This window comes from Peromyscus leucopus, chromosome 4, assembly GCF_004664715.2.
Source record: "Peromyscus leucopus breed LL Stock chromosome 4, UCI_PerLeu_2.1, whole genome shotgun sequence".
NCBI lineage: Eukaryota > Metazoa > Chordata > Mammalia > Rodentia > Cricetidae > Peromyscus > Peromyscus leucopus.
In genome coordinates, this window is record NC_051066.1 from 50,591,707 (window position 1) to 50,613,729 (window position 22,023).

Consider the following 22,023-nt stretch of genomic DNA (forward strand, 5'->3'; position numbering starts at 1 on the left):
AAAACACCTTCTTCTCATGTCAGCTGTGGGCAATTCGGAAGATTTATGGAGAGAAACGGGAAGGTTACGAGTGAAGATGGGCTGTATCTGATGCTCATTTAAGCATGCTATTTCTTTGTGCATTTATCTATTTGTGTGTGTGAGTATGCGTGGCGCATGTGTGGAGGTCAGTTCTTTCTATCACATGGGTACTGGAGGTCAAACTCAGGCAATCAGCCTGGGTAGCAAGTGCCTGTTACCCACTGAGCCCTCACGTGGCACTTATGTTATTTCCTCTGGTTCCCTTTCCTCTAGCTGCCATGCACAGCACAGACTACAGAAGGGCAAGAACACAGCAGAAAGACCATTTCGGGACCTAACGCAAAAATCCAGGTCATGATAGTAGTTTGGCAGGTGAGAGCAGTGTGAATGCTGAGAAACTGTTCTATTCCGAGTATATCTTGAAGGTAGAGTCCATAAGATTTCCTGATGGGGATGTCTAAGAAAAGGGAGACCAAAGAAAGATCAAGGTTTGGGTGCAGACGCTGGAGTGGTAGAGAAGGTCTGGGGACAGCTCTCTCGAGATTGTCAGATGTACAAATGAATGTCCTGGCCCTGGATGACCCCGCTGTTACGGAAGAGCTCTCCCCTCCCCCATTCCAACTGGTTCCAGCTGGGAACGGGACAAAATGCACTGAATACCTGACATCACACTGACCAAAGAGTCTTTCCTGGACATCAACTCTCCTTTCCTCCCATGCACACAAGATTGCCCATTGTCAACTTTCTAGAAAACAAAACTTTTAGCCACAAGACTGTTACAGCATAATTTAAGAGGAAAACAGAAAAAATGGAAGGTGTTCAGAGACAAATGGGCATCAGATTAGCTGTCATCAAATGTAGAAAGTCTGGCATGTGGAGGGCAGGAGGGCATGGAGACAGGCAGGTTTCTCTGTACACAGGCAGGCTTTGTGTCTGTCACATCTGTCCACCATCAGTGCACCGGCTGTCTACAGAAAAGCAGTGTGAAAGTTACTGGGAGTTTCAAGACAAGATTTAAGCCGGCAGTGGCCTTTAATCCCAGCACTCAGGAAGAGGAGAAAGATGAATTGGAGTTCAAGGCTAGCCAGAATGAATTCCAGGACAGCCAGGGCTCCACAGAGAAACCATGACTCAAACAAAACAAAACAAAACTAACCAAACAACCAAAGAAAAACAAAACAAAACCAAAAAAAACAAAACAAACAAACAAAAAACAACTCCAAACCAAAATCGGGGAAACAAACCAACCAACCAACCAACCAACCAACCAACCAACCAACCAACCAACCAACCAACACAACCTCCAAACTAAGCAATGAATTAAAGGGAAAAGTCTAGCTATACAATCCCATAGAATATTTATTTAATGACTTAAGCCTGTGCATTTCCAGGTCAAATTCCAAGCTTAATAGCTAACAAATATTTAACACCTACTACTTAAATGAAGGACTAATCCAGGTCTTGAGGAAAACAACACCGGAGGCATCAATCATGTCCTGAAGATGCCAGTGCAGTGAAGAGACCAAGTCATGGCTACTGCCTGCCCATGATGGGAGTGAGACCCAGGGGTGGGAATGTAATGAAGGAGAAGGACCAGGAAGAGGGTCTTAGAAAGTGTGGACACTGAGAGCTAGGAAGCAAGCCCTCAGGGCCTGATCAAGATCTAATAAGGGGGCGTCTGGAGTGTGTATTGTTAATTCTCTATGGAGAAGTTCAGTGTGAGAATAAAACTTCCCTAAGCTATAGGACTTACCAAACTGCAGAGCAGAGGAGACCCAGAAAGTTCTCCCTGCCTGGTTCATCCAAGGCTGCACACTTAGGGAGTGGTGTGGCTTTCTAAGATCTTCTGGAAGGAAGTGCTCAGACTCCTGGACTGGGGACAGCCCCCACGTGGTTTCCAGCATGGTCAGAGAGTGCTCCTAGGTGCTGGCTTTCTGACAAGACCCTGTAGCAAGGCTCACCTCTGGGCCTCTGTTCTAGAGCAACAGAATCTCCACTGGGAAGAGAGTGAAGAGGAAGGGTGGCGGACTCAGAGCTCAGGGACCATTTCCAATTTTAGCGGCTGTGCAGCCGGCAGAGGCCGGGTGATCTGACCCCCTACACTAGCATCCCTTCTCCTGCCCACGGCCTCTCACCTCAGCTGTCACGCTGGGACTCTGAGGAAAGCTGTTCACAGCACAGCTTCACCAGCTTTTGCAGAAATAAAGCTTTAACATAAACTATGATTTCTGTTGTGAAAGCACGGTAAACAATGCCAGAAATTTCTAGGGGGTAGAAACTGAGAGACGTTTTTAAAAAGCCAAGAGTTAACCACAGTAGGGAGTATCACCTAATCCTGCCCATCACTTGAAGGGGGTCTCCCCTCCATGTATGTCTTCTCCTGATTCCTGCAGAAGCTAGGCAGGGTGCAGAGTGGAGAGAGCAAGGGCCCCAGTGAGAGAAGGACAAGCAGGCTGGGCGCAGGACCACTCTGGCAATGGGACCTTGGCCAATTTCGGGCCTGGCTCATGGCAGGCCCCTCAGGTGCACCTCTAATGGGCAAGGCCTTTGGTCTTCCCTCTGCTTTTCTGAGGGATGCCTGTGTCCACACCCCTACAGCAAGAAGCTGTAGACTGTAGTGGGAAAGGACACTGCTCCACCGCCATCAGCGTCCGACAGGAACCACACACTTACGAGGCACAGGGAGGGCGCCAGGGGCTCTGGTGTCACACACGTCACTTACTAGTTTAGATAATACAGGAGGCATGTATTTGTTTGAGGGACTTAAAAAAGGGTTTGCTGATTTCAGACAGGAAGGCTTCCCAAATAAATCCCACAGTAATGGCAAATGGTTTGGAAGAAAAGCAAAGGGAAAGATTTTCCTGGCAGTAAGGGTGGGGTGGGGAAAGGTGAGGTCCTGAGAGCCTCAGTGAGGCTCAAGGCCGCAGAATCCGACAAGTGGTTTGGGTGTTACCAGTTAGGGTGTGGGGTGAGAAGCGGGCTGTGAGTCACTGCTCCGTCCTGTCTTGGCTCATCTAGACAAAGCAGGTTTCATTTCTTCCCAGCAGCACAGCAGCAGGAACAGGCACCTGTCTAGCTACTGTCATACTGCAGCAGGGCTGTGCAGGCTGGTGAGTACCCTGTACCTGTCATACTGCAGCAGGACTGGGCAGGCTGGCGAGTACCCTGCACCTGTCACACTGCAGTAGGACTGTGCAGGCTGGTGAGTGCCCTGTACCTGTCATACTGCAGTAGGACTGTGCAGGCTGGTGAGTACCCTGTACCTGTCATACTGCAGCAGGACTGTGCAGGCTGGTGAGTACCCTGCACCTGTCATACTGCAGCAGGACTGTGCAGGCTGGTGAGTACCCTGCACCTGTCATACTGCAGCAGGACTGTGCAGGCTGGTGAGTACCCTGTACCTGTCATACTGCAGGGCTGTGCAGGCTGGTGAGTACCCTGCACCTGTCATACTGCAGGACTGTGCAGGCTGGTGAGTACCCTGTGCCTGTCATACTGCAGGACTGTGCAGGCTGGTGAGTACCCTGTACCTGTCATACTGCAGGGCTGTGCAGGCTGGTGAGTGCCCTGCACAGAGGACACGCGTTCTGGTCTGGCGCCCATCAGCTGAGGACTGCCTGCCAACTCCTTGGACAATCACCATCAGCACTGAGTCCATCCGAATGGCCGCAGTTTGATCCCCAAGGAGGCCAAAAGGCACGATGTTTCCTAACTTCTCATCAGGCTTTCCCAGGCTGTACCGGATCTCTCACTGACACAGGAGAATCAGAGATCCAGGAGACTAACCATCAAAGGCCAAGAAAAGCTCTGAAGAGAAACTAAATCCAGAACAAAGGCTGCCACTGTGCTGTGAAAGTCCTAGTGAAGAAGCCAAGCAGAGGAATCACTATGTTACTAAGGAAGTGACGTTATTATTTAAAGATGGGGAGGCCATCTGGGTTTAAAGACAGAAACAAAATGACAGGAATAGACTATTTTTTCTTTAAAAAAGTGACGCCAACACCTAAAATCTGTTAAGATCTCTATTCTTTAAAGGTGAAATGTAAATTGCAGGTATGAATTTTGAAACAGAAATAAAATTTTGCAAATGAGCCATTTTCTTCTCAACTAGAATTAAAGACCAAAACCCAGAACTTTGGCTGAGGAATAGTGAGGCCCCAGTTCAGTCTCAGTTCTGAAAACGAAGCAAAACTAAACAAACTCCACATTCTTGGAAGAGTAACTGATGGACTAGAGGCAGTCTGTGGACTCTGAAGGTCTGAGCATTTGGGGTAAGTACCGAAACTGAAAGGAATGTTTGCTGAATCAAACTGGGCAGCAGTCCAGCTCTGGCCTTCGGCTGACCAAATGTGGGTCCATGTCCAGGCAGCACTGGTACAATTATTTTGGAAAAGTAGCACAGTACAAACTTGGAAGGGTAGAAGACACCGATAATCTGGCTAGGGAAGTGTAACGACGCTTGCAGACACACAGGCCGGTGTGGAGAGGGCTGCAGGGGACACGCTGCAGGGGACACGCTGCAGGGGAAGTGGTTACTCAGTTCCCGGGTGAGAACTCACTCACTGGTACTTACTGGCAGACTCTATGAACTTGGGGTAGGCATCATATGTGATGAGAGGAATTGGCAGATCCCTGAAGTACAGTTTAAGTGCACCAGTGATAATGTTGATATCTTCATACATGTTCACAGAAATATCCGCCTTTTCTCCATCTTTTAAAAGAAAAAACAAAAACAAAAACAAAAAAAACCAGTCAACGCTGAATTCACAGCCAGTATCATTTTAACATGATTTGTGCATGATTAGATTCTAAAGACAGGCAACACTTGAGGTTTGTTTTTGTTTGTTTTCCATCAGTAAGTATTTTAGGCTAGCTGTATGGAAGCTGGTGGAGAGCATCACGTTGGGACTAGACAAGTGTACACTGGAGTGGCTGGCTTAACCCCGGGCTATGATGGTTTTCTTTGTGAGTTAAGTGATTTTTATCTTAAAATAAAATACAAAACATATTTTCATTACTAGCAACCAACACTCTAGTTTATAAGACGAAATTTAGCATGAAACATGATCCATACTAGTGACCCACTTTGGTAAAACAGCAAGTAATTTTTCAGATTTTTCTCTTCTTAAGCTACTTATTTTTCCTTGCTCAGCTGTACGTGTGTGTGTGTGTGTGTGTGAGTGAGAGAGAGAGAGAGAGAGAGAGAGAGAGAGAGAGAGGGAAGGAGGGAGGGGGGAGGGGCGGGCAGGGGAGGCACTGGAGTGGTAATAATTTTACATTTCATAGTTGCCTGACAACTCCCAGGGGAACAATACAGTGTTGCTTTCCTTTTGTTTTATAGAAACTCAATTTGCAAAAGCGAACACAGGCCAGGCCTGCCAACCCAAGTTCGATCCCCAGGCCCCACATGGTGGGAGGTGAGAACCCACTCTTCAAGGTGTCCTCTGACCTCCACACATGTACCACTCCCTAATACATCAATGTAAAATAACAATGATGATGATAAAAGGTCCCTTGTTTTATTCACCTGGCTTCACAGAATTAACATCTGGATCTTGCCTAACCAAGCCTTATGAGTAAACGAGACAGTGAGAAACAAAAAAGCTAAGCAAACAAAACGCCCCACAAGCCCCAAGAAAATGTGCCAAGATTCTGAGTGTTGAAGTAAGAAGAGGTACCATAGAATGGAAGACCATTTAGAAGTGTTGGGCACCCAGATTCTGAAGTGAGACTGTCTTCAGAGAGTCCTCCAGTGCTGTCCTGTGTTTAATAAAATCTGAATCATGGGCTGGGGAGATGGCTCAGCAGTTAAGAGCACTGGCTGCTCTTCCAGAGGACCAGGGTTCAATTCCCAGCACCCACATGGCAGCTCACACCTGTCTGTAACTCCAGTTCCAGGGAATCTGATATCCTCACAAGACATACATGCAGGCAAAACACCAATGCACATAAAATAAAAATAAACAAAAAACTCAACTTGTATCTATTCAAGACTTAATTAGTATAATTTCCTTGCTAGATATTTGTGCATGTCTTCATGCCCATGTGTGTGCACAGGTGAACAGATTTTAGTAATGAGAAAAATGTTAGTAAGCTACAAAAGACACACACAAAAGAAACCATCAATGCATAGTGATAGAAGTCAACCTAAGATGCCTTCATGACATACATTATAACTTGAAAAGATGAAAAGGTTTGTGATTACCAAGTATTTGAGGGAAGAATGGACACACAGGTAGAGTTTGAGGACTTCTATGTTACTGAAACTATTCTGTTTGATACTGTGAATGTAGACAGAGGACACCCCAGTGTAAACTCTTTTAGTTAACGGTGTATCAAAGTTGGGCTATCGATAATAACAAATACACAATACTAATTCAAGATGCTAAACCAGGCAGGGTGGGGCATGCTTGGGTCCAGTGTTCAGGAGGTGGGGACAGGAAGGTCAAGAGTTCTAGACCAGCCTGGGTTAACATAGTGAAACTGTCTCAAAAAACAAAATCAAGTTAGTAACAGGAATTTGGGAGACGGTGTCAGTGGGAGGGATTGCACAGGAAATTTCTGTACTTTCAGTTAAGATTTTCAGAAATTCTAAAACTAAAAGCCCATACAAAAATAATCCAGACTCTTTAAAGCTGCAGAGTCCTGAAGCCTTTCTGAACTCACAGTCGATGCCGAGTCTGCTTCCGAGTACTTCTTTCATGCAGGGTAAGGCCATGTAGGACAGGACAAAGCAGGATAGAGTGCTTTCTGGAAACAAAAGGCAGTGTCCCCTGGGGAAACACTAGAAAGCATATAGGTGCTTTGACCTAAGGACCTGGAGAAGGTCACAGGGAACCCACAGAAAGGCAGGGACCAAAGGCAGGTATCACCACCATCCAAGTCCTGACTTAGGAAAACAACAGTGAGGGGGGGTTGTTTTGTTTTTCCTTGCTATTTTCTGTCACTGAGCTCCTGTTTCAATAACTATTTACCATTTTCTAGGAAGAATCTAGATTTCAACTATTCCCGTTTCCAGGATATATAGCCCAGTTGTTCCCGGGGTATATAACCCCGTTGTTCCCGGGGTATATAACCCCGTTGTTCCCGGGGTATATAACCTGTTCGCAGGTACTTCATCCATTTTGAGTCTGAGAAATTAAGTCTCCATTCTCAGAGCTGCACTGTGTGAAGACGTTAGAATTTGGACTGGGCGCTTTTCAGCATTCAGATCACTCAGTGGAGGTCACCAGGAGAGGCCGCTCTCCTCTCACTCTTCTCGGGGCTGAATTAGGGTTTGCCGCTCTTCCTGTCCAGTGCTCTGTGTTCATCTTCAGGTTAGCATCAGCGTGCACACTTCTCCCTTTCCCAACCACCAGTGTCATCTGCTGTACTAGACGATGTTATGTTTCCCCTCTAATATTTTCCTTTATGGAACTGATCAAAATGAAGTCAATAACCAGTGTGTGCTTACTGTGAGTCCTACACAGATGCAAGGCCCAAGAACACTGGAAACTACTAAATGAGTAAAGAACTCAGTGCCTGGCATATGGCAATACCTTAATGTAAGTTTTGAGTGACTAAATCAGCAAAATGAACTTTTAAAAAGCTAGGAGCCTAAACGATGAATACTCTTGGGTTTACTATAGACATTGTTATTAAGACAATTCTTTTAAAACCTGATTTAAAATTTGTATGCAACATCTTTTAATTTTAGAAATAAGTTTTTTTTTTTTTTTTCCTCCCAAGACAGGGTTTCTCTGTGTAGCCCTGGCTGTCCTGGAACTCGCTCTATAGACCAACATGGCCTTGAACTCACAGAGTTCCACTTGCCTCTGCCTCTTGAGTGCTGGGATTAAAGGCGTGCACCACCAACACGCAGCTTAGAAACCAGTTTTATTGATAGCATTTTCATATCATATAATTAATCATTGAAATTATACAATTCAGTGTTTCCCATGTACTTACCAAGTTGTATGATTACTGCCATAGTCTAATTTTAGAACTTTCTCATGTCTCCTGAAGTCCCCACACCTGCTGGCACCACTCCCTGGCCCTGGCCCTGGCCCTTGCCAAGGGTGATATACCTCCCTGACATCAGTCTGCATAGTCTGGTCATGTGACATGTACTCTTTCACCTAACTTAGTTTAAACCTTTTAAAAAACTACTGAATATATCTGTTGTATTATAACATGAACTCAAAAAGAAATCCATTTACTTTTCTCGTGTATATGCATATGTGTGGGCATGCATCAATCATGTAATGCATGTGGAATTCAGAGGACAGCTTGCAGGAGTTGGTTCTCTCCTTTAACTCAGGCTGTCAGGAACTGCCCAGTTACGGTTCCTATTGCTGTGATGAAACACAATGACCAAAGGCAACTCAGGGAGGAAAGGGTTGATGTGGCTTCTAGGTTACAGTCTATCGTCAGCGAAAGTGCAGACAGAAAGGAACTCAGGGCAGGAACCTGGAGGCAGGAACTGAAGCAGAGAGCATGGAAGACTGATGCTCACTGGCTTGCTCTACATGGCTTGCTCAGCTTGTTTTCTTATACACCCCAGGATCGCCTGCCCAGGTAGGGCATCCCCAGGTAGGGTGGGACCCACCTATATCAATTAAGCAAGAAACAGCTCTACAGACTTGTCTGTAGACAATCTGATGGAAGCAATTTCTCAGTTGAGTTCCTTCCACCTGATGACTCTGGCATGTGTAAAGTTGCTAAAACCCAGGATGGGCACGGTGGCAAGTGCCTGAGCTACTAAGCCATCTCTTACAAACAAACAAACACCCAAACAAATCTCAACTTATTTATTTATTTTTGAGACAGAGTCTCTCTACATAATCCTAGCTGTCCTGGAACCTGCTTCACAGATCAGGTTGGCCTGGAACTCACAGAACCCACCTGCCTCTGCCTCCTGAGTGCTGGGATTAAAGATGTGAGTTGCTATGCCCAACTCTAAACCTGAATTTTGTTTTATTTTTTAAGACAGGGTCTCTGTGTAGCCCTGGCTGTCCTGGAATTTGCTATGTAGACCAGGCTGTCCTTGAACTCAGAGATCCAATGGCCTCCACCTCCCAAGTGCTGGGATTAAAGGTGTATGCCATCACAGACCGGCTCTAAACCTGAATTTTCATAAGAACATGCAAATAACTGTCTTCCATTTGTCTCACTTTAAATAACTTTGAAATTTCTGTTCCAAGTAATATAGACAACCTGGAATATGAAATCCAGGTCCTGCACTTTATTAGCAGAGTGACAGCTCACTGGCACTGTCTACAACATCTTTGTTCTCTGCTTCTTTCTTTCCTTTTCAGCTCTCGGCTCCCCATCCACATGTCCGGGGATCTTGGGGTGAGGGTCCCCCATGGTCTGTCAGCGTACCCTCCAGATACTGTTTGTAGTTGCACCAGAAGACAGAATGGAGCAAAGCTGTAAGAGCATCTGCTGACGTTACTGTAGGTAGTGCTCCAGCTGCTGACCGTCTCCCATCTCCTAGGCGCGGCAAGACTTCCCCAAACTTGCCTTTACCTTGACTCTTGGACTACAGAGTCCATGACAGCACTCTTGGGCCCTATCTTCCTCCTTCTGCAATTTCATTATCTGAAAGCTAAGCTTCCCGGAACTGATCATTCTTGATTACGGCATTTTACTAATTTGGTTATTTATTTGATACCTGCTTTGAACATTCAGAGATTTGGGCAGCATTTATGTGCAGGACTGATTTAAATGATCTTCACTACTGGTTCTTCTGCACCTGTGTTAAAACTCTTTATAGAATTCCTACAATTGACTGCAGGACGAGTCCTGGAGGAGGTTCAGAATAGTCCCCAAAGACCTGGCCATGGGGAACCAAAGAAGCCATCAGGGACTTTAAAACCTGTTAGCAGTGTTACAAAAAAGGCGTCACGCTGTTTAACAAAAGGAAAATGTGTCACTGAGTTGCTTTCTGTGGTTGATGTGATCTTAGTCTCTTTGCCAGTGTTTCTGGAGTTCTGAATATCATGACTGCAGCCTGGGAGTGGGCAGGCTCAGCTGCTGCCTTTCAGATAAAGGGAACGCCTCTCACCATTCCTTCTGGTATGGATTCAGGATGCTCCTTGATGTGTCTCTGTATACAACACATCATTACTTTACCTTCTTTGCTTGCATACAGCACTCAGGCTGGCCTACATTCCCCTTTGCAGGTTGGTAATACTTCACTACTTTTGTTTTCTGCTTTTGTGGCTTATGAGAGGACTGCCAGCAGAAGCGTATGACAGACTAGAAGTGTACTCATTTTCAGGCTGCGGTGGGCTGTACTGGGAGAGCACTTGCCAGCATATGGGGCCCTGAGTGTGTGTACACACACACACACACACACACACACACACACACACACACACACACACACACAAACACAGAGCGAAGCAAAGAGGCATTTAAAAAGATCACTGACTTAGCTGGGAGGTAGTAGCAGTGGTGCAGACCTTTAATCCCAGGACTCAGGGAGGCACAGGCAGGCAGATCTCTGAGTTCAAGGCCAGCCTGGTCTACAGAGTGAGTTCAGGACAGCTAGGGCTACACAGAGCAACCCTGTCTTGGAAAAAAAAAATCACCAACTTTGTATTTAAGAAAATAGCTTTTCTTTGGTGCTACCTTATCCTAGTATACAAAGGCAATATAAACTGGATGGCCATGGAAAAAAATCAATCAAAACTAGCTCCTCCCCTCCCCCTAAGACAGGGTTTCAGTGTAGCCCTGGCTGTCCTGGAACTCACTCTATAGACCAGACTGGTCTTGCACTCAGAGATCCACTTGCCTCCACCTCCCGAGTGCTGGGAACCAAGGTGTGCACCACCACACCCAGCACAAATCAAAACTTAAATGTTAAATTTTTAACGTCTGATTCATCTGGCCACGTGGCATATACCACAAATCCCAGCATGGGGAAGCAGAGGCAGGGGAATCTCAAGTTCGAGGCCATTCAGGGTTATCAGCAAGATCTTACCTCACCCCTTTGCACAACATAAAACAAAACAGACGACCCAGGGGCTTCCCACAGTGGGCAGGACGGAGGCCACAGCTTCAGCTCCCCGCAGCCTTCTGGCTCCTGTGTGTGAGTCAGTCAACAGGGGCCCGGGGGCCTGGAGCTCCCAGGAAGGCTGAGTGGGCTCACTCAGGCTGGGGTGACTGCACCCTCTCCCACCTTTTCTGTGGTTTGGTAAATTTAATTCACCTCCGTTTGTGATAAAATTGAACCAATCTTAGATATTCAAACGCTGATGATACAGCTTCATGTTTCTTTCTCACCAGGATATTTGACCCTTTTAAGGTAGCTGACGCAAAGATAAGAAACTGTAAGTTGAATTTTGTTGTTGTTTGTTAGGCTTAATTTTTTGAGACAGGCTGGGCTCAAATTCACTGTGTACCAATCATTGACCTTAACCACCTGGTCCTCCTGCTTCTCAAGTGCTGGGATCAAAGGTGTGTGCCACCGTGCCCAATGGAATCTTTTGCAGACTATGATAATCATCAGTCAACTGTGACCTTCTGCAGAGCGGGACCGTCCCAGGCCCACACCTGTGCTGAAGACATACCTCTATCAAAGGCCATCTTGACGTCTTCAATTAAGTCACTGAACCCGGAAACTCGGTACAGTCCTTCAGAATTAAGACCTGAAATAAATCAGTAAGGCGTGGAAACTAAGTTTCTGTTGATTCACACCGTCCCTTCATACTTTAACTTCTCTCCATACTTCAAGCTGGACAAGTGATGGATCAGAAAAAAATAATAAACCACACGTGATTAGAGTCTTTTCCCACTTTCCTCCTAACAGGAGTCTGTTTCACTCAGTTTTCACTTCTGACCCACTGTCACCTGGATATTTATAATTTGGCCATCATGTTGCCTAATTAGATCAGGTAACATTAAATCTTGAGGGAAATCATTCATCACCCGATTCTATCATAAAGCCTTTTACATAACAGAAGACAAGAGTCTGCACCAGCAGGCCTGTGGCAGTTTTCCCTAGTGGGTAAGAATAATTAGGGTGCAGCTCAGGTTTCTGGTCTTCGTGTTTTAATAGGGCATTTCTGCCTTTGCTTCCTGGCCTGAGTAGAATTTAAAACCCGAAAGGTGAATTAATCTCTGCACAGAGATCTTTGCAGACTGCAGACATCATCCATTAATGTATCCAAAATATGACTTTCCATAACTGCTTAAATGTTCCTTGAAATCAAGCTGTTTGTTAGCACACTGCAGACTTGGAGAGTCGATGTCTTCTGACACCTTTCTCCCACCACTGAAGACAACAGCCGCACCAAAGGAGGCACCAGAGGGAGGAAGGGAGGGAGCAGTGCACCGGAAACACCTTACCTCTGGACTCGATCTCCCGGATGCACATGTCCACCACCATTGGCCGCTTGGTGATGTGCGCTTTGACCAGCGTTGTCAGGTCACAGCTGTACACCTTCTTCACATGCTTCAGGTCTGGCTTACAGTCATTTGGGACCATCTTGGAACACTGCTTGTGAACATTCAACCCACAATCTGTGAAAGAATGAAGGAAAAAGCCATGATCATTTTCAGTCTGGCATTCTGGAGCGTTTCTTTGAGCAGACAGAAGACACTTGGTGTGAACTGCAGCTCCTCCAAGGAGATGGACAGCAGCCCCTCTCCTCTCAGAACAGTGTGAGTAAAACTTAGGGGCCAAGATTTTCTTTCTTTTTAAGATAGAGTCTCATTATGGAGCCCTGGCTGGTCTGGAACTCTCTACATAGACCAGGCTGGCCGCCAGATATCTGCCTGCCTCTGCCTCCTGAATTCTGGGACTAAAGGCATGTGCCACCACATCCAAAGAGGCCAGGATTCTTGCTAGTAAGAATTATTGTTAATAAGAATTAAATAACTTCATTATTTAACTTCTCAAATGACCCCAGAAGAAGCAAAAACAAAATCGAGATGTGTTCCCACACCCAAACCAGTAAGTGTTCAAGAATTACACGTAACAGAATGTCACACCACCAATGCTAAGATTTGAGTCTGTTTGTTTTCATCATGATTCTTATGACGTGTTGAAAGGCGTGGCCTTTTGAGAGATGCAGGGCCCTATTTATATCTATTTATAAACCCTTTTTATAAGTAAGAGTACATATACTTTCTTGAGTAGTCTAAAATAGCCATTACCATTCTTTTTACTACGATTAGTAGGTAACATTTATGGAGGACTTAATATTATTGCCAAGTACCATTCCAAGTGCTTTGTCTTTATTATTTCCTTTAAAACCACAAAGACCTACCAAATAGCTACTTTTCTTCCCCATTTCCTACTTAGATCTGAAAATACCAAGTTAAGGAATTTATCCAAGGCACATAGTGTTGCTGAACTCTGCCCTAAGGTGACGCTGGAGCCTTCAAGTTTCCATGTTGGATCGCTCTACTGATGCTGCTCCTCTGGTTTTGCAGGGCTCTAACATCTTGGGCAATATTCGAGAACTTCCTGGCTAATATTCGAGATCCCTTTTCAATAGTAAGAGTACAATGAAGTTTTATAAGGGATGAAGAAGAACAAAAGTGTTCTGCTAAATTAGACTAAAGTGATAAAATATACTGAATAAATAATTCAACTAAAATAAATGCCATCTTTATGTTTTAGAAAATATAACCTTTCTGTTTGTTAAGTTAAAACTCTCATCAGAACCTCTTACAAAACGAGCTAAAGGGCGGTGGTGGCGCGCGCCTTTAATCCCAGCACTCGGGAGGCAGAGCCAGGCGGATCTCTGTGAGTTCGAGGCCAGCTGGGCTACCAAGTGAGCTCCAGGACAGGCTCCAAAGCTACACAGAGAAACCCTGTCAAAAACAAAACAAAACAAAACAAAACAAAAACAAAAACAAACAAACAAAAACAAAACAAAACAAAACAAAAACCTAGCTAAAATGAAGCAGATGTAGCTCATGGCCAGGCCTTAGTGAAATCGTTTTGAGAAACCCAGAATGCCTTGGCAGCTGCCTCGGCTCTTGGGCAGTTTCATTTTGCTGTCATCTGCAGTATGATGGAGAGGGTGACATTTCTAGGAACTGAGCTACTGTGCTGGAGGGAGCTGGGTCTTTGCACATGTGGGCCTAACCGAACATCCCAGAGAGGGCAACACGGCTGTGACTCACGTCCAAATACTGTCACCACTTAGGACATAAAGGTTCCCAGACCAAAGTCCTCAATCGACCACCTGAAGAAATAGGCAGCACTGATCCATGTAGTTAATCAAGGCCCAAAAAACTGCATGACCAAAACTAAGTCCCTCTCAACATCTTACATGAGAGATTTCTAATTTGATCAGAAGGCAAACCAGTGGCCAAACATACAGTGAAAAGACCCCTTTCCTCTAAACATTCACATGTTCTAGAGGACTTGTCAAATTTAGTGTTTGTTATAGAACTGTGTTATCTGAAGTGAGGTATCACACTGTTTGTGTTTAGTTATATAAAACAGTAAAAAGTGTGCTTCTTTTTGCATTGTGCAAGTCTTGGTGCTCCCGTATGGACAGAGCTCTGGGTAGTAATGTGTGCTGGCTGCGGCTGGAGCCTTTTCAAGGCAATGCTGCACAGTGTGTCACAGAACTGTCATCACAGGCTGAAGGTCAGAGACTAAACAGAACTCAAGGTCCTAAGATGGATCTGAGTCACTGGGGTTGAGACTTCATATCTACACGGTTCTTCATACATTTCATTTAGAGAAAAGCACCTTCAAGTAACTAAATGTGTTCTTTCTGAATTCACCAAATTTGGTGAGTTTTCAATGAATTTGCCTTTCAGATATCTTACCAGTCTCTTACACTACCCTCTGAGATCTCAGCAGCAAAAACTAACCCCTTCCTGTCTACGGGTATCTCAGGCCCTGTTCTCCTTTTCTATGTTTACCGGTGTTGGGTCCCACCCCTCGCACATGCCAGGCAGGGCTCTATCTACCACTTCAGTTGATTTTATGTATTTTTTCCCACGTTGGAACTGTGTGACTTCTGGGCTTCAGCTCCACTGATTCCTTCCCTTGTTCTGTTATCCAGTCCATCGCCCAGGTATCCTCTCACATATCAGTTTCCAGTTGCCAGGATTTTCTTCAGTTCTTTTTACAGCAGTATTTCTTTTCTGACAATTCTCATATTTTCAAGAATGTTTGGCTAGAGCATTTTATGACAGCTGCTTTTCTTGTCTGGTAATACCAACATTTCAAGTTTTGAGTTTAGGCTTTCCTGGTTCTCAGTAGGATAAGTAATTCTGAACTATATCTTGACTACTGTAAATGTTTTGAGTACAGCGTCCCTTTAAATCTCCAATTTCAGCAAGTTCTACTTTAAACTTACAATGCCAGGCCTGGCTGACTTTTGAAGATAAAATGTTTACCTAGTCTATAAAACACTGTGTGTGTGTGTGTGTGTGTGTGTGGTGTGTGTGTGTGTGTACCACAGATGTGCAGCTGGAGGGCAGCTGGAGGCACTGGATCCCCTGTATCTGGAATATAGTTACAGGCTGTTAAAAGCTGCCCCATGTGGGTGCTGGTATCTCAACTCCTGTCCTCTGGAAGAGCAAGAAGTCACTTAACTGCTGAGCCAGCTCTCCAATTGCAGGAACTTTCTCTCTTTATTCCAGCTCTCAAAGTTTTCTCATGGTTAATGCAGATATCTTGTCATAATTTTTTGTGTATGGCAGTAGGTGTTGTAATTATTGAAGAAATAAAGTAAAACGCCTATAGCCAGCTAGAAAACTCTTTTAAAGTGTATTAAAAGTCTGGACTTTAGTAATAGTGTGGCTGTGCCTTGCACTTCACGTATAACATAGGTCACAGGTGGACTTGTGAAGAGAGCCTGGAACAAGCCATCAATGCACAGATGAGGAAGGAGGATGAGCCCCACGTGTGTTCAGGCTGCTCCGCTACAAGAGCAGAGCTGCACTGGGCTGCACGGCGGCCAGCCTGTGCTCTGCTCATCCGCTCCCTCCTTTTCTTGTCCACAACACACTGCACACTCGGACTACTTTTTTCAGCACTGACGATGAAGCACCTACTTTCAGTCTCTTGTTAAGAATGTGTGTCGTACTAGTATATAGTCTGGAGTTTAAAAAATGTTGCTATATTTCACCTGTGCCAGTCTTGCAATTCTCTTTGCTTGCTCTTGTAGGGCTTTAAAAAAGCAGTAATAAAACCTAGACATTATATTCTTGTTTCTTATTATTTAAATAAGAATACTCATAAAACAATGAATAATTATCTTCTAAAATGTATATTACCATAATTCTGTTAACCTTTAATCTACCATTAGAATGTAAATGAATGATGTTGGTTATTTACTTCAAAACATGGCTCTCTGTGCTTTCTAGAAGTGCAGCATGCATGTGTATAGAAAAGTCGGTGTATACAAAACCAGATAGCCTGAGGTTGGGAGTCTAAGAAACATAGGTATTTTAAGAAAATATAGAATAAAGAGTAATGTAGATTCTTTATTGATCTTTTCCTATCTTTGTTAAATACTTCTCTCTCTCTCTCTCTCTCTCTCTCTCTCTCTCTCTCTCTTTCTCTCTCTCTCTCTCTCTCTCTTTCTCTCTCTCTCTCTTCCAAGACAGGGGTTCTCCGTGAGCCTTGGCTATTCTAGAACATACTCTGTAGAAACTCTGTCTCAAAAAAACCAAGAGATGACGGAAAACTTTCAAAGGATAAATGTAAGACTGTTGGTGCCATATGCATGTTTTGATATGTGGATACATCAAGTTTTATGCTTGGGTTTCCATTTTGAGGTTATACATGGGGAAGGATATGAAAAAAACATATTTTTTTCTTCTTTCTGTAGCATTGAAGATTGAACCAGGGTTCTGTGTAGGCTGGGCAAGTGCCTACCACTGAACGACATCTGCAGCCAATAAATTTTATTGGTAAATGTACCTCTCTGGTATTTTCCACTATGAAAGATATTCATTATTTTTAATTGTGTCTATGTGTGTCTGTGTGGGGGTATATACATGTTCCTGCAGGTGCTTGCAGAGGTCAGAGGTGTTGGATGCCTGCAGTTACAGGCAGCTGTGAGCCCTGATGTGAGTGCTAGGAGCTGAACTCAGGTCTTCTGCAAGAGCAGTACATGCTTTTAACTGCTGAGCCATCTCTTCAGTCCCTACCCCCTATTAAAAGTGACTATCTCACATTCTAATAGGCACCACAAGTCATCATTTTCAAAAGCAAATTAAGAGAAATGGTGTATGCCTTGGAATATTTATAAAAATATTACTTTCAACCAAAAGAGGCTACATGAAAATTTTTAAAGGGATTCTTCAAATTCTCACCAACTTTTAAGGAAAACCACTACTGTTATGTGTAGCCAATTGAGGCACTAGTAAAAGTAGAGTTATTTTTTCTCTCTTTAAACTAAAAGTTCAGTATCTGTATACTTAAAATAACTTCTATTATTATTAGGACAAAACTGCTATTTCTCATTTGAGGGCAGAAATGACAATAATAGTGATGAAAATATTAAAGGATCTTCATAGTTTAAAACTCAGCACAAATGTCTGCTTTAAAGCAAGTATCATCCTTCCTTTTTTTGTTAGAGTATTCTGTCAAGACTAAAATAAATACAATTTAGGAATTCTGGTAGAATAATTTCTTTTGGGGAATAACATTTCCTGGGAGAGGGATGTCTGATAAATTTCAGTGATTACATAAGGACAGCAGAACCTAGAAACTTACATTTCATGATTTTAAAACGTTTGGGAAAATTAATCATTTGAATGAGCATCCTTTGTGTGTGTGTGTGTGTGTGTGTGTGTGTGTGTGTGTGTGTGTGTGTGTGTGTGTATGATTGATTTATCGGTAGGCCTTGATATAGAATCCAGACTGGTTTTTGAACCATAATCCTCTGACTTTATCTCAAGTGCTGTACAGGCTATCTACAAAGTTCCTGGTGTCCCCAAAAGGGACTATTATTCCACCTACCACAGTAAGTTTGTGCTGTCTATAATCTTCAGTCTTCGAATTCTGTTTTAGATAAAGTAGGAGGCTCAAAGGCCAGATGAGTCCTAGAGTCACTTTAGACCTAAAATCCTCACTGTCAATACAAATGTAATTGGTTATCAAAACAGAACTAATGTGAGTCTAAACTGTCATCTCCTCCTCCTCCTCCTCTTCCTTCTCCTTCTCCTCCTCCTCCTCCTCCTCCTCCTCCTTCTCTTAAAAGAAGAGCATCACTGTGTAGCTCTGTCTGACCTGGAACTCACTATATAGATCAGGCTAATCTTAAACTCAGGTCACTGCCTCCTGAGTGCTGGGAGGCTACATCTACTAAAGTAGATTCTAATTACTTAAAAAATGATTTTTGTTTTCTGAAGATCATCAAGGTAGGTTTGTGGGGGTTTTGTTTTTGAGGCAGTTTCCCGTAGTTTAGGCTTACACTTACTATGTAGCTGAGAACGATCCAGAAATCCTGATGATCTTGCTTCCACTTCCCAAGTGCTGGCACTACAACCCTGCACACTACACCCAGTTATAAAAACTGTGTGCTGGGAATGAACGACAAGAGCAAACACTCTGCTCAGGCACATCCCCAGCCCCTCCCTCTGTATTAAAAATAAAGGTTGACCTGTGCTTACATCAGGTAACATTTTTAAGGACAGAATAAAAATTCTCCAGGCTTTTCTTTTAGCTCTTGCCCTTCACTCATGGTCAGAGATGGAGGCTATACACGTGGTGCTGGGGGCGGGGGTAGAGTTAAGTCAGTTTACTTTTCTTTGCTTATGTGAGCACTAACACAACTGTCCAAGGCATTGCTTCCAAATGGGACTGTAGTGTGCTACCACATACACTCAGACACACTGGGTCTGTATTTTGCTGGTGGCTGACAGGATTCTCCTGTACATAGCCTTCATTCTTTCAAAAGGTAAATGGTACACATCCTTAATTCAGAGGAAACCTTATGTTAGCGACTATCAAATGCTAAGAGACTCTCTCACTGTCAGCTGGTTAAGGATGTCTCACAGAAAGTAAATGAGGCTGACTGAGACCCTCACTCCTTGAGCAGGTGACCCTGTTGTGGAAGGAGTATGCCATCTGCCTTTGAAAAAAATCATGTAGATCAGTGGTTCTCAACCTGTGGGTCAACCCACCCTTTCACAGGGGTATCAGACATTTGCATTACAATTTGTAACAGTTACAAAATTACAGTTATGAAATGGCAACAAAAATAACTTTACTGTTGGAGGTCAGCACAGCATGAGGGACTGTTGAAAAGTTTGCAGCCTTCGGAAGGTTGGGAAGCACTGGTGTAGATGGTCTTCCTACCACATCTGACCAATGCTTTCCGGCCCTGCTGCTGCACTTCAGTTCAGAGACAACACCACAGCCTTCCAAGGAGCCTTCCTCGTGGATGGACTCTGACACCTGATCTAGAGCTGAGGCACTCCTGGACAGACCCTTCTGCACACGTCAGGGAGCATCCTGAACAGGACTGGCCTGTGACACCTGTCTAGAAACTGAGAATTCCTCAGTGGTGTTCAGAAGTGACTTTAACTGTTTACATGCAATACATACTGTGATCTGCTACTCAAAGAAAATGCAACTTAGCAACACACATAAAAACGTCCGCATATAATGCACAAAAAATTACTCAATTTGAAAATCAGAAAAAAGAAATTAGTGGTAAGTCTGACAGTTATCATTTTGAAATAATTTACTCTTAATATACATTAAAAAAAAAAGTCAGGGCCTTAGGTAGTATCCCAGGCTGACCTTGAACACGCAAGTTGGCTATATATAATCTGGAACTTCTGATCCCTCTGCTGTCACCTCCAGAATGCTAGGTTTACATGTGAATGGCACCAGGCCTGTTTTTTTTTGAGGTTGCAGGGACTGAAACCAGGCTTTGGGCATGTTAAGCAAGTACTCTGCCAACTGAGTCACACCTCCAGCCCTGTTAGCATATATTTGAGTAAAAGCTTTATGCTAAAAGACATGTAAGAAGACATTTTAGTTTTTAAAAATTAAATAGCCGAATTTTAACGATCAAATATAACATTTAATATTTAGAGAAAATACTACATATTTGAGGTTTGAATAATAATTAAGGTCATGCTAATATGTAGTCTGAATAAATGGGCAGTATTGAGAATAGTGGTTCTATACAAATAAATTACACATGATGTGAATAATTATTTCATTTCCCAAAGTGTAACAAATTCCTGCAATGTGTATGTGGATACACACACATTGGTAGGACAAAGAAAATTACATTTATTCAGAGCTATCAGGATCCCAATTTGGGAAAACAGAGATTTAAATTATCTTTAAAACGTGCTTTCACATATTAAGGATTTATTTTTTAATTTGAATGTAGATTTATTTACTTTATGTATATGAGTGTTCTGCTTATATATATGTATGTGTACCACATATGTGCCTGGTGCCCACAGAGTTCAGAAGATGACATCAGATCCCCTGGACTGGAGCTTCAGATGGTTGAGTCACTATGTGGGTTCTGGGAATTGAACCCAGGTCCTCTGCAAGAACAACAAGCGCTCTTAATGTCTGAGCCATCTCTCTAGCCTACCACGTCGAGTATTCTTTATGGGTAAAAATTCCTAAATGTAGACCTAAAATACCATCATCATTTTTCACAAAAAGGATTTGTTACATTGAATATCTTTATGTATCACAGAGAAAATATTAATGTTTAAATGCTTTTTCAGAACTTGGTAATCATCTTTGAGGATAAATCTGTAGACTTTTTACAGCTTTGAGTTTGATAAAAAAATTTTAGTAAGGACAATTCAGCTTAACAAGTCAACTTTAAAATTCAGTTTCCAAGGCAACAATCATATGTCCTGGCACACTACTTAAAAAAACCAAAAACCACTACAGAAGCAGTTAGCGCAACACCAAGGGCAAGTGATAACTATGACTGCTGTGCTTCTGTCTCCTGAAACAAGCTGGCCTCTTCCTTTTCCGGGCACTGCCACATAGCCCTGATGCTCTCACCAAGTGTGAGAAGGTTATGGACCCAGGCTTCAGAGTGGCTGCTGACCCAATGGGGGGAGGAGACAGGGCTCTTACCTGCACATTTCACTCCCTGAGCAATGAGGCCCCACATGAAGTTGGCACAGTATTCACACCAGTGTGGCCCTCGGAACGTATGGACCTGAAAAAAACAGGGCAAAATGGAGAGGGGAGACATCCATGAGGAGGTTGTTCAATCAATCAAAGCAGCATTATAAAGTCACGCTGAACTGAAGATGCAGCATGACTACATTTAGAAAAACTGAGTGGAACTGACAAGTGACATTCATTTCAGAGCTTCAGTTCTTCTTTTAGAAGTGATGACACATCAAATCGATACACTGCAATTTCCTTTTGGAAACAATTTCCACCATGGAATTTTCCAATGAGTCGTCTCCTCAGGCACAGGTCGCCTCTTTGACACTGACATGCATGTCTGAGTGTGACAACCTGGAGGCTAAGAAGCAGGGCTGGCAATGTCCTGAATCTGTAAAGACTGTCAGATAATCCAGTTTCTCTGGCAAAACACGTTTTACATAGATTAAAGTGACACTGACTGTACCCGAGTCACTGAAGAGGGCCAATGCTTCACAACATTTTATATTTACCGTGGTAACAAACAAATGCATTTTAGTACCTATGAAAGCTACAGTTAATGAGGAACCGAAGGCTGGCATTTCAGGCCTGTGATATCACATTGGCTCCCACAGACTTTCATGTATAGGAAAGGTAAAGTATTCTAATGCTGGTGAAAAATATCACCAGAACAGAGAAGCCACGAATCTGAACCCTACACATTAAATAACAAAACTAGGAAATCTTTCCTGGTGTGTGGCACACGCTTTTAATCTCAGCACTAGGGAGGCAGAGGCAGGTGGCTCTCACTATGAGGTCTAGATCCGAAAGGGCTGTATGGTGAAACCATGCTTTAAAAAAAAAAAAAATGAATGAATGAATGAATGAATGAATGTTACCAATTTTGGGCAAATTCTGGTTAAAACTGTACTAGGAAAATAACA

The 22,023-nt window shown here is 43.6% G+C and overlaps 1 protein-coding gene across 6 annotated transcripts in view; it reads right to left on the reverse strand.

Annotated features, from left to right (window-relative positions):
* Chn1 (chimerin 1) overlaps positions 1 to 22,023 on the reverse strand; it is a 157,930-nt gene that overhangs the window by 4,237 nt on the left and 131,670 nt on the right. For all 6 annotated transcript variants that reach the window (XM_028880630.2, XM_037204884.1, XM_037204885.1 and 3 more), the window contains 4 exons: positions 21,062 to 21,146; positions 12,358 to 12,531; positions 11,580 to 11,657; positions 4,595 to 4,732 (listed from right to left, as the gene is read on the reverse strand). In XM_028880630.2, coding sequence (XP_028736463.1) covers positions 4,595 to 4,732; positions 11,580 to 11,657; positions 12,358 to 12,531; positions 21,062 to 21,146 — 475 coding nt within the window. The remainder of the gene's footprint in view (positions 1 to 4,594; positions 4,733 to 11,579; positions 11,658 to 12,357; positions 12,532 to 21,061; positions 21,147 to 22,023) is intronic.